We start from the raw sequence: 12,612 nt of genomic DNA, 5'->3' as shown, positions 1-12,612 counted from the left end.
CTTCCATACATACAATATTAGCATCAAAAACATTGAAACAAAATAGGATAACAAACTTAGTATTTTCTTGTAATTTTCTCCAATGACTAAAGATTATGTAATAATTCTGCTATCACAAATGACAATAATATGAACACATATTTATATATATTTATGTATATATAATATCAAGCACAATATTAAAAACTCAAGTTTGTATCATACAAGCTATTGTGGTTCAAACTCTCGCTAGAGAATTACAAGTTCAGCAGACTGAAACAAAAACAGAAATATAATATTAATACACAAAATAAATTGGTAGGGAAAAAAATATATATAGGAAGAAAAATAGGAAATTATTAATATCATACATACCAAGAAAATATATAAAAGGTACAACTACAGCAAACATCGATTTCACACTATCAGCACCAGATTTTGTTGTTTTTTCTGTGTGGAGAAAAATTGTATCAGAAACTAATGTTTTAAAAAAACCCTTGCTTTATGGTTTAAAATAACCAAGCTAGTGGTTTTTTAGAGTTGTAACTATGACTTACTTGTTGTTTTGTTTGTAGGAGCTACAGATGAGGACGCCATAGGACTCATTGCTGGAGCAGCTGAAACATAGAAGCAGAGAGGGTCGTTTGGTATTGCATTGCAACAAAAATAAGATCCATGATTATAAATGATTATAAAGGATTATCAAACCTCCAGTAACAGTAGTAGTACCATTTTGGCAGTTAACATATACAACCATACATAGGACAACACCTGCAAATCATAATTTAAAGAAAGAGCATTAACAAAATTCACTTGGATGAAAATGAAGCTTTTTGGACACAGATTTGTTTATATAACAATTGCATGGGTCTTTTTTGAAGTGCTGAAGGATGCATCTTAATGATGTTTCACACTTCTAAAATGTCCCAATCTTTAATCATCAAAGCAGTTTTCTTTGCCAGAAATTACAGTATTTATCAAAGTCTAAATATTGCTATAAACATCTTTGTGCAATAAATCATATAAATGCCTTGAAAGCCTGGTTTAAGTGCTGTAAAGCTCTCAGAAGCTTTCTCAATATTTATCTCAATATCTCTTACATAAATAATACAAAATTAAAGGAATACATACACAAGATTACAAGGGAGGTCTTCATCTAAAATAAAAGGAAATTTAAATGTTAATTTGGAAAACCTGCGAAGTAAAATCTATTTCTACAATTGTTACAGTATGTGCTGCGACGAAAGAATATTAACATCATAGCTTTTACTTGGACAACAAGGGAATCGTAAATTTGTCGCTTTTTACACAATGCTATTATGTTAGTGTAGTTTCTAGTGCGCTCTTGAATGCTTGTCGGGTAAGTGAAAGAAATAGTTTTGTAACATTACACCTTTGAAAAAGTGACAGGCACGTCTCTTTTGGGGCCGTCCAAAATCCACAAGTTCAAAAGTCAATATCACTTTACGAATACTGAATATAAACGCATTTTTAAAAGCTTTTAGGCATAGCAAGCATTCCCGCGGTTTTACACAAAGGATTTAAAAGAAAACGGCAATTTGTTCAACCCTTAACTTGCGCGTTCGTCAAGGAAGAATAACACGCCTTCAAAGCGTTGGTTCACTAATTTGTTTAACACACGAAGGACTAAAGTCAATGAACAATCTTCTTTCTACACAACAGGATGACCAAGCCATAATTTTTAGAACCGTTTATATATCTTTTCGTGAAGACTTAATGCTTGACCGTAGTCAAAACACAATTTCGTAGCGCGATTATTGAAGAGGGCCTTTCAAATTTCACCTGTATTTGCTTTCAAGGAAAAATAATTTAAAAAGCAAAATGAAGTAAGACTCAGACATGGTAAGTGTTTGAAAATATGAAGAATTTGATGATTATTAAAGTCATATATAGTAAAACTAGAACACCAGATTGCTACAAAACAGCGCTTATCTGATATTCAATATGTTGAACACAAGGCCTTATTTACATATTGCTCCAATAATCATTCATCGAAAACATTTTCTTTATCCCATAAACATTAATTCCGGCTGCTGTGAAAGTAAAATAGACCCAATCATGCCGAACGGTTGAGGGATTGCCTTTCCGATACTGATAGTTTAAGCACCATGTGCTTCTCGGGCCTCGCTTTACAAATTCCCATGATACACGTATCGTTTAAAAAGACGATATTTGACGCAATATTCCAGCAGGATTATTTCGAAATAAATATCCTAGACAATAGCAGTTCTATGCAACGTCGTGTAGAAAGTACAAGCAGCAACAAAGAGATCGCCATGGGACAACACCCCATTTATGTCAAGCATTTTTGCGCGCAAATCCTCTAGGTACAAACAAATTGCGGAAACCTCAGGAATAAACGCGTGAATGTCGATATACAACGCTATTTGTACAAATTCAACAGCACTAGATGTAATAGTGGGAATAGAAACGAAGATAATTTTAAAATCAAATAATCTCGATTGAAGGACACCGGCTTTCAGATTTTAGTACAGCGTCTACAAGAACGTTTAGCATTGCCTATTCCCATAAGCTAATCATATATTTTACAAGTTTATTAGCTATTGGATTCATATACCACCAAATACATAGTATCCTTACCTTATTTGTTTGTTGAGGAAACGACAAAAGCTCTCTGCGATACGAATACAAACGACGACTTGAGGGTGTGCGTTGAAAATGATCGTTGACCGACGCGCAGACAATTCCACAATAATTCCCAACCCAGTCACATGACCTACGCCGCATTTGATTGGCTAAACGGACAAAACTATGCGCAGCTGACAAGCACGTGCAAATACCAGTCACCCCCGGTTTTTGCGCAAATTGAACTCAAATGTCAGTTGGTCAAACTGCGTATGAAAAAAGCTCATTAAGCAAAATATACGCAATAAATTATACATGCTTATCGCTAAAAGAAATTGTCCAGCATTGTTGAGACATTGTTGTAGTCATTTGAACTTCAAATGCGCGATAGCTTATGGTAAATATGATACTTTGCATGGCTTATATTTTGAACATTAGTCAAACAAAGATCGATTTTCGTGTTTAGTCCTATCCCAAGTCAGCCGAAATCAATAATTTAAACCGTATTGACTTCCTGTGAAAATGAAATATGGCATGCATGAACACCGGGAAATCGAACTTTGGAATACTACCTTTTTTTTCATTTTCGTAAGAAATACGATTTCAAACACGCAAGAACATGATAGTGAAGATTTCGATACACTATTGGGCAGTAAATTCCTGCAAGAAACCTTACCAAATGAGATACTATTAGTCTATGAATAATAATAACAGCGTGGTAAACATATCATATTGACATGAGAATGCTGGTTAAAATCTTCGTATCCAAGATCAAATATTGACGTGATACTGAGTCTCGCGACAAGACACTTGGTCCAAAACATCGAGCGCTTTCTTTTGCATATTTCAGGCTGAATTTTTCAAACAAAACCGACTATTAGATATTACAAGCAGCTGTCACAGTGTCACGATGCTTTTCTTTCATGTAAGAAAAAAGAATTGCACGTCTTCTCACGACTCTTCCCACTTCCTCTAAAAGGTTTCTGGCAATCCTCGTTCTCCAAAAACGACGCTAGCTTCAATTTATTTGTATAGTTCTGTCATATCTAAAACGCCTGTCCTAGACAAAGACGTAGATTACATGCAATGTTTACAATATGGTTATTTTCAGCAGACAATCGTATCTATGGATGCAAAAAGTACATATAACCTAACTTTGGTGCTTCAAGTGACAAAGATCTGGAAATCTTGCCTTATATCTTTCAACGAGAATTGTGATATCTGTTGGGCCCAAAGGCTCATATTTCATAGAGTCGGAACTCGAAAGAGTAGTCATTATATGCAATGAAATGTCAAAAATTTTTTCACCGAAACCTTCTTATTTCATCTATAAACGACTTTATGTTTTGACATAAACACTGAATGCTAAACTGACAGAAATGACCTTCACTGTCATATGATCCAGGGCAATCTTCATACCAAGTTGTCACGCCTTACGCCTACTTTATCCGATCAGTTCAAATCATTTCACAGCGTAAATAGAATGCATATTTGCCCGACTAAACCTCACAGATTGACACGAATGATAAAGCCTAAAAACTCATGACAGTGCACGGTTAATACGAAGGTTATCACATCTGTACAACTGGCCTCAGGTCGTTGAAACGTAAGGATAAGAACCGACCAAAGTAAATGTTTGATCGATGATTTTGATGATTTTGAAATATGATCGAAAACAAACGAACTTCAATAGATGTTTCGCGTTTATCCATATCATATGGTATGGTATGCCCGCATGTCTTCAAGATGGTCTCATCGGTTTTTTCTTTTTTATTTTATTTTTTAAACTGTCGGCTGGTTGAACAAAAATTAGAGCAAATGAATCTCGTAAATATTAAGGTATTAAAAGATCTGGAAGGATTAACTTGTCATGACTCGTTATAATACCCGACATCCGAAATCATAAGCGCAAATACTGGGATTACAAAACATAGAATAGACTCGATTTCACCCGAACTCAACTGATTCGAACTGGTTGAAAGCCGAAAAATTTAATGAAAACAAGGTGTTTTTCGCTGGAAAGATGGACAAATGCCTAAGGGTCGATGGTAAATTCTTCTCATATTACAAATGGAAACAAACGCAATCTAAACAATTGCATTTTCGTCTGAACTGCTTTTCCAATATTCAAAATAAGTCGAAGTGTTAATAGTGAATAATTTTTTTAATTCTGTTATTGGGTCTGTATTGATGTTCTGGTTCCTTTCTGACGCTATCGCGACACACCAACGGAAATAATTGAAATTCCTTTGAATTATTCTCGCTCGGTTCCTGAGACTGGTCGGCGAAATCTTAGACTTTATAGAAGAGAATATTGAAACCCTGATTTTTCTCAAGAGAAAGATACCATGGAAGAACTTTTAGAAGCTTATATAATATGGCATTATCGGTCGGAATATTTGAATATACATTTTTCTGTTGTCATAACGTGCCCACGCACGCGATGACAGATTGTTTGCCATCAGTTTACCACGAGTGGAGGGTCTTCAAGGCATGGTGGAAAGTACGGAGTGCGGAGTACGGAGTCGGAGTACGGAGTCGGAGTACGGAGTCTGAATTAGACTCCGTACTTTCCACCGTGCCGGGGGGATCGGTGGAAAACACGGAGTCTGTGCTAAAAGTAATTGTAAACGCTTGACATTCGATTATAACTTGACTCCGTACTTTCCACCGTGCCAGGGAGATCGGTGGAAAACACGGAGTCTGTAATAAAAGTAATTGTAAACGCTTGACATTCGATTCTAACTTGACTCCGTATTTTCCACCGTGCCGGGGGGATCGGTGGAAAACACGGAGTCTGTGATAAAAGTAATTGTTGGGCTTTTAATATATAAATAATTTTAATTTAATTATATATGAAAATAATCATTCCGTTTATTCCGTTTATTAAAAGAGTAATTATCTCAATGTTTAAAATAGTGTAATAACTAATAATTAGATTCTAACTATAGAGTCAGAAAACGCAGTATTTCTGCTTAAAGTACTTGTAGGGCAAGCGCTGCTTTCTTTAAGGAAAAGTTTCTTTATTTTAGCATTATATTACCCTCAACTTTGAACATAACAAGAACTTTTTTTATGTACGAAAATGCCATTCGTTTTGATTGATGGAGTAATAATCTCAACTGCCAGTGGCGTAACCATAACGATAATTTGGGGAGGAGGGCATATTCATATATTTTGTGATACGCAGGATTAATTTCTTTTAAATTTCTATTCCGGCAATTGTTTTCACAGTCTGTTAACATGAATATATGAATATGCCCCCCCCCCCAATTATCAATGCTGGTTACGCCACTGAATATCAATCTTTAAAATAATGCAATAAATGACATAATTATAATTTAAATAAACAATTATAATTAAATTAACTTGTAGGTACACCACGTAAATATTAAATAGTGAAAAGCTTTCGGTCTGTTAACCCGGATCTTATCAGTGCAAAGGATGAAGGTCCGGGTTAACGGACCGAAAGCTTTGCAGTATTGAATACTTACGTGGTGTACCTAAAAGTTAATTTAATTATTAAAGTTGCCATGCAAACATTTAGGAAAGACAAACTATAAGTTCATTTCAATGAAGTGGTAGTGAATGGGAAGAAGGTGTGGCTTGATTTCTTGTGGAATGACGCAAATTCCTCTTACAAATCTAGCCTCCTTTCTCAGAACACATCCTCTAAAGCAATGAAAGTAAACGTTTGAAAGTTTATGGCATACTCTCCCTTGGGACATCCATTCTCTGGCCATCTTTGACACAATCACCAAATCATTCGGAGCTTCAGGTACAACACCATTGCGTTTTAGTGGGTTCCCGCATCCAAAGCAAACAGACGTTTGACTTGGACAAAACTGCAGAAGATAAAGCATGAATTGCCCAGGATTTGGTGTTGGGAAGCCTGGTGTGCAAGGTAGTAACTGAGGAACCCAAGATGATGTGTGTGGTCCATCAGGGAATTGCGGCGCTGGCGGATATAACTCACAGATGGTTGTTGGCTCTCAAGTCGAGATATTTGCGTCGCAGGGTGAGGTATTATTGATGGAGCATGTAAGGATAAGGGAACAAAAGGTTGTGGTGCCAAAGTGGAATCATCGGGGGTATGGCGATCAGTCTCATTCCTCTTGTCACTGACCCGAGGTATAACTCTCGAAACTTCTTTGCTCGCTTTGTTTCTACCAACCCTTCTTGGCGCTTTCTCACCCTTTCTCCCTCGACCTTTTGGCATTCCAAAAGTTATAGCTTTGGAGAAATTAACTCCACCAGCATTGCGCTTGGTGCACGAAAGCCACTTAATGAAGTCCGCGATCTTCTTTTGCTTTATGCTGGCGGAAACAGTGTGCGCGCAAACGGACGAGGAAGAAAAGCCGGGACAATCGCATTCCACCTTTCCATTTGGAAACAGATTCACGACGTGAGGCTTCCGTGGATTAGTTGCAGATTCCACAACCATCGTATCACTTCCATGCGATAAAACTGCTCCCTCTTTCTCGATTAAAGCAAGAGCTTTCTGAACAATGCTTGAGAGAATTTCATGTGGAATCCAATCTATCCTTTTTTCCAGGAACATTTGCAATATGGCGTTGTCGGAACCTCGGACAACTTCGGTGATGCTGACTATACTGGAAGACGCTTCCTCCAAAGGAACCGTGTGGAGTTTCTGCAAAGCATTTTTCTTTTGCTCTTCTCTCATGGATTCCCATTCTTGGCTTGATACTTCGAGATGTTTAAATTTCTCTCTAAGTTTGTACTCTCCACGGCCAAGAACAGCTAACTCAACCTCTTGTTTCTGTTGATTGACAAGTTTCGACAAACAAACAGAGAAGGTGAATTCGTCGATTTTCTTTGCGCTTTTGCACTCGGATTTCACAAATTCTTGGATCGACCGATTCGTTTGTTCTGATCGGTTTGTTGTGAAACGATCAGGAGGACAACCTAGACCAGCTCTTTGGCGTACTATACTGATAACGGAATTGATGAATTCATCACGTTTTCTGGAGACAAACCAGTCATAAAAGACTTGGCCTTTAGTATGAAGGGAAGACCATCTCTCCTTTAGATTAACCAGCATTGTATCGAACGCTTCCGCACTCTTGGCATCCGTTAATCCACTTTCTACAATATCGCTATGCCTCCTGCCAAATATATCGGTGATGATTTCAACTTTACTTTGTTTTGGGATTTGCAATTCTTGCAGCTTCCTTTCGACATTTTTCTGCAAATGTAATTCGCAAAGCAAGTTAATTGATCGATCAAAGTTGTTTCGAAACCCTGAGATGAGGGCCTGTTCATCATCCGTGCCGAATGCCAATAGGTCCCGTAAACCTGGTTCCAGTGTTTTCAGTGTTGCACTGAAGCTTGAATACGTTTCTTCTGTTTTCTTATTGTGAAGTAAAACTGGGCCGATTAAAGATGGGTGCTTTCCGTCGCGTCTGTTTTCGAGCAGCAGATGTTGATAAGTTATTGGCGTGACATTGTAATGTCCAATATCAAAGGTTGGATCCACGGTAAATGGACGAAATTCTACGGGATTGCAGCAGAACCGCTTTAGGTCATTTAATTGCCTGTCCGACGTCATAACACAAAGCGGCTCAGGTGCGACTCTTACATCTCTTATAAAGGCTGTACTTCTATTTGACGCTTGCTTTTTGCTTTCTCCGAGTAGGCGAAACCAAGGATCATCGTCGTTGGCGTCTTCTGATAGTGTTTTCCTTTGCCGTTTACTTTTCTTTTTATTTCTTGAAAAATCCTTAACCTGTACGTAAAATTACATATTAAATTCTTCTTTAACGCGCAATATGGAAATTTTGTATTTATGAGTTACCTGTTGTCTATCTCGAGGCACCATTCCTATACCAGAACAACTGGAAATTCCTCCAAAATCCTCTGCTACGGTCTTGTGCACGACCTCACGTGGATTCATTTCACCCATTTTTTCTTTCAGAAGGGCTTTCGTACTCTCCCATGTTCGGACGTATGGACCACGTGACTCTGATTTGGCGTTTTTATGTTGTCGTTGAAGAATTGGATGTTCCTTTCCCCCTTTGAACGAGTATTGGACCAGACAATATCTGTGGATTTCACCTTCAGGCCCTGCGACGTGATAACATGCATACAGTATATTTAATCAAATTGTTTTCTCAGTATTTGCGCCCATACACATCTCTTGCGTGATCGTGGTATTATGCACTAACTTCTATATACTAAACGTCCAACTATTGGAAGAAGATTAAATATGTTTGTACTTACAAATTATCGTATCGATTCGTTTTCTGAAGTCGTCTTTCATACCATCTTTTAAACAATAATATTCCCTTTTGAGATGAACTTCTTCATCTGACCTAGCACATTGAATCCATTCATCGCCATCTCTTTGAAACCCAAATTTGTCGTTACTGTTGTTTTGCCAACTTCCTGCATCGTCACACTTGATATCACTATTTGACTTCAAGGCTTCAAGGTCTACAATGAAGGAGACGTGGTGCTCAACGCACATTGGTTGATGGCTACACACTATTGCAGAAGAGACAGAGCTGTTAGGCTTTCCAATATTGTAGAGCAAGTGCATCTCATCATGAGGAGAAAGAACTTTCTTGTTTCTAGAGAACACAGGAAGAAGAAGATTTCCTTTGTAATAGTCGATGCTGTCGGATGTATCTGCATCGCTACTTTCATCGGTGCTATCCACTCTCGTTCTTCTTCTAAAACAAAGCATCATTTTAAATAAATTAAGAAAAAGTGCACTTTATAACATTCGTCCTGCGGCATACATCTCATAATGTTAATTCTCAAGTTAAAATCTAATTTACCTTAAGACATTCTCGAAAATTGAATCTGTAGACTCATTGCTGCTGTTAAAATCCATTTCACTATATGTTAGCGCTGCATCTTCGTCTCTACTTTTTAAGCCCCCGACATCAATCAGTTTGGATTCAGCCATTGAGGTTTTCCTTTTACAGTTAGAATACAGTTAGTTACAGTTTTCCAGCCTCATTATTAACTACAATTTTGACAACGTCACATGCGAGATGAACTTTCAAAATTGCTTCTAGCGTATAAAATAGAAATGCAAACTTGGTTCATGGTATTTTTTTCAACGTTCAATTCAAGCAATAAATTAATAAGCTCAAACTGTGCATGTGTTACCGAGGAAAGTTCGGAAGCTTTTCCAAGAAATTATAGAAAGCCATCCAAGAGAGAGTAATAAATTTGATATATACCTGACATCTTCAGAAGGACTCGACGGATTTGTCAAATCTATCACTTGTCTAGCGCTTCTAAATCAGGAAATTTAATAATAATTTTAATTTAATTTTACGTCTAGAGGAGAAACACTCAGGATATAGACAATAAGTCTTAGTCTTAGATACGCACTTCTATATTATTCAGTACCTGAATAACATTGGAGATTCTGATTTATCACTTAGACCTGTAACTTCCTTCTCATTACGTTGCTCAGTACTCTTGCTATTAATAACAAAAAAATCAAAACAGTCGAATTAATATAGAATGCTTCGAAGTTAAAGGGACTACACATATTCCAATAAAGAGCTAACCAACATGAAAAAAATGTTTAAATGAACATGCATGCAAATCTTAGCACCTTGTGTTCTCGTCTGTGTTTCTGTTACTGATTGTTTGGTCTTGGTCATTAATCTGTTGAACAGCACTGAATTGCTGTTTCACATGCTCCGCCGATGGTCTTTGAGAAGGATCAAAGCTGGTAGAAGCTTCAAATACTTTTTGAATAAGTAGCCATTTTGTACTTCGCATTTCTCTGTACTTGGGAGATCCTGTAGGATGTTTTTTCTTTATTAACAATTCCTGCAGTTGGTCGATGAAGCTTGTGCCATGATTAATATCCAACTGGTACGGATACTTCAAATCAGGATTCGCTATGCAGAACAAAATCATGCCAAATGCCCACATATCGATTTGCTTCAGGTCTTTGAATGAAGCAGACTGCAATCTTGAAGCCTTAACTAAAATCTCCGGCGCCATGAACAAAGGAGTCCCTCTAAAGGTTTTAATGCAATAGCGAAATAAGTAAAATACACCTTTACTCATTGCTTTACTGTTGTTTCGGCGAAACATTATTTTTGTACGGTTACGCATAGTGGAGAGAGTAAACGATGACGTCACGTATGAAATCATGTATGAGACTTATTTCAAGTCCGTTGCGGCTCATGCTCAACTCTATATTACTATATTAATAGAGCCTTAAATGGGTGCTATTTGGGTTATTTTTATGGTTAGTGAAATATTTACCAATTCTTTTAGCGTTTTCTGAGATTTTACGCGAGAACTGAACATGTCCAAATGAGTATTTGAATTGAATATACACGATTTTCTTTTACACAGCATTTACCGCTGTTTTTTTCTCTTTATTATTTATATACTTAAACCATATGGGAATGGTCTATCCGAGTCAGACAAAGAATAATACACAACATGAAAACTTACCTGTCTACGCGCCTTGTTGTTGAATTAATGATCGCAGTTTGTATTTGGCTAGATTTGCTTTCGCCAAAGTCAGCAAGTTTACAAATTATAGGAGATTTTTCAAAAATCACGCATCGCTGCTCATCTTCATTAATGTGGCAGTAGTGACTGTTGCAAACCAAGATGTTCTTCGGTTTCAAATCTCTATGGGCCGTATCTCTCTCGTGCAAGTATGAAAGTCCATTAGCGATATCGCTACAAATCTTACCATGAAGTTTATCATCAAAATTTTCGAAGCCATCAATACGGTCCATGTGATTTAAGAAGTCACCCAAGTTGCTAATAACTTTTGAGTCTCCAAACGGGGAGAAATCAAAATACACGTACTCTAACAGCATGGCACATGGTGAATGGCAAAATCCTTTGAAACCAACAATATTTTCATGACGAAAGGAGTGTATGAGTTTCGCCTCCTTTAAAAACACATCTTCGTCTTCTCTTGACTCACCGGCATTCTTTTTCACGACGACCGTTTCTTTCCTGTAATGGGCTTTGTAAACAAAACCAAAACCACCTTGTCCGATAAATTCCATGCTTCTAAGTTCTTTATAATCAAAAGTCGGTAGATTGCAATTAAGCTTGCGCGGTAAAACGCGTATTGATGGCAGTTTAAAGGCCATTGCTAGAGGTCACTAACAACACGAGGTACCTAACAGTTAGCTTGAGTGAAATTCAAAACCAATGTTTTGATTAATGAGCTACTTAAATGCCAAATTCTAAACGGACATCGCACATTAACTTGCGAGAGTAACACTTTCACTAAAGTTGCCCAGATGTTTCCTGTAACTTATATTATTTAATCGACTTTCATTTATATGAATGTCAAGCGTTTACAATTACTTTTATCACAGACTCCGTGTTTTCCACCGATCCCCCCGGCACGGTGGAAAATACGGAGTCAAGTTAGAATCGAATGTCAAGCGTTTACAATTACTTTTATCACAGACTCCGTGTTTTCCACCGATCCCCCCGGCACGGTGGAAAATACGGAGTCAAGTTAGAATCGAATGTCAAGCGTTTACAATTACTTTTAGCACAGACTCCGTGTTTTCCACCGATCCCCCCGGCACGGTGGAAAGTACGGAGTCTAATTCAGACTCCGTACTCCGACTCCGTACTCCGACTCCGTACTCCGACTCCGTACTCCGCACTCCGTACTCCGACTCCGTACTCCGCACTCCGCACTTTCCACCATGCCGGTCTTCAAAGGAAGTGCAGACCACCCGTCACCATCGTGTCATTCGTGTGACTACAGTCGTGTGATAGAACTGTTCATTTACTGTGATGACCTCGCGCTAAGAGATAGCTATCCAGTATAAATAAATTTAGTTTAGTTTAGGTTTCCTCCTGTAGTAATACTGGATCAATAAGAGATGATCTTTACTGGACCTCTAGGAAGAACAGTTTAGAACTGATTGAGCTATCCATTATAAATAAAGTTAGTTTAGTTTAGGTTTCCTCCAGTAGTAACACTGGATCAATAAGAGTTGATCTTTACTGGACCTCTAGGAAGAACAGGTTAGAACATAATAG

The 12,612-nt window shown here is 37.6% G+C and overlaps 3 protein-coding genes across 3 annotated transcripts; all 3 read right to left on the bottom strand.

Moving 5' to 3' along the window:
- Positions 1 to 55: 55 nt before the first annotated feature.
- On the bottom strand, positions 56 to 2,763 carry LOC114528629. The gene is made up of 6 exons (XM_028550298.1): positions 2,602 to 2,763; positions 1,111 to 1,135; positions 688 to 750; positions 537 to 596; positions 355 to 429; positions 56 to 252 (listed from the first exon to the last, which is right to left on the bottom strand). Exons 1-6 carry the CDS (start codon positions 2,746 to 2,748, stop codon positions 245 to 247), a joined length of 378 nt encoding a protein of 125 aa, XP_028406099.1. The 5' UTR covers positions 2,749 to 2,763; the 3' UTR covers positions 56 to 244.
- A 4,566-nt stretch (positions 2,764 to 7,329) lies between these two features.
- On the bottom strand, positions 7,330 to 9,118 carry LOC114528616. The gene is given in 4 exon segments (XM_028550283.1): positions 7,330 to 7,513; positions 7,516 to 8,332; positions 8,402 to 8,670; positions 8,827 to 9,118. Coding segments are annotated over 4 exon segments (1,494 nt in total). The 5' UTR covers positions 9,074 to 9,118; the 3' UTR covers positions 7,330 to 7,352.
- On the bottom strand, positions 9,084 to 11,895 carry LOC114528392 (probable serine/threonine-protein kinase DDB_G0278665). Its single transcript, XM_028550011.1, has 7 exons — positions 11,041 to 11,895; positions 10,181 to 10,594; positions 9,970 to 10,044; positions 9,798 to 9,854; positions 9,387 to 9,527; positions 9,186 to 9,278; positions 9,084 to 9,090 (listed from the first exon to the last, which is right to left on the bottom strand). The coding sequence occupies exons 1-7, from the start codon at positions 11,697 to 11,699 to the stop codon at positions 9,084 to 9,086; spliced, it is 1,446 nt and encodes a 481-aa protein (XP_028405812.1). The 5' UTR covers positions 11,700 to 11,895.
- Between the last annotated feature and the right edge of the window lie 717 nt (positions 11,896 to 12,612).

The sequence above is a fragment of the Dendronephthya gigantea genome, unplaced genomic scaffold (assembly GCF_004324835.1).
Source record: "Dendronephthya gigantea isolate DGI-Jeju-01 unplaced genomic scaffold, DenGig_1.0 000050F, whole genome shotgun sequence".
In the NCBI taxonomy this organism is placed as follows: domain Eukaryota; kingdom Metazoa; phylum Cnidaria; class Anthozoa; order Malacalcyonacea; family Nephtheidae; genus Dendronephthya; species Dendronephthya gigantea.
This window is presented reverse-complemented; position numbering and strand designations above follow the sequence as displayed.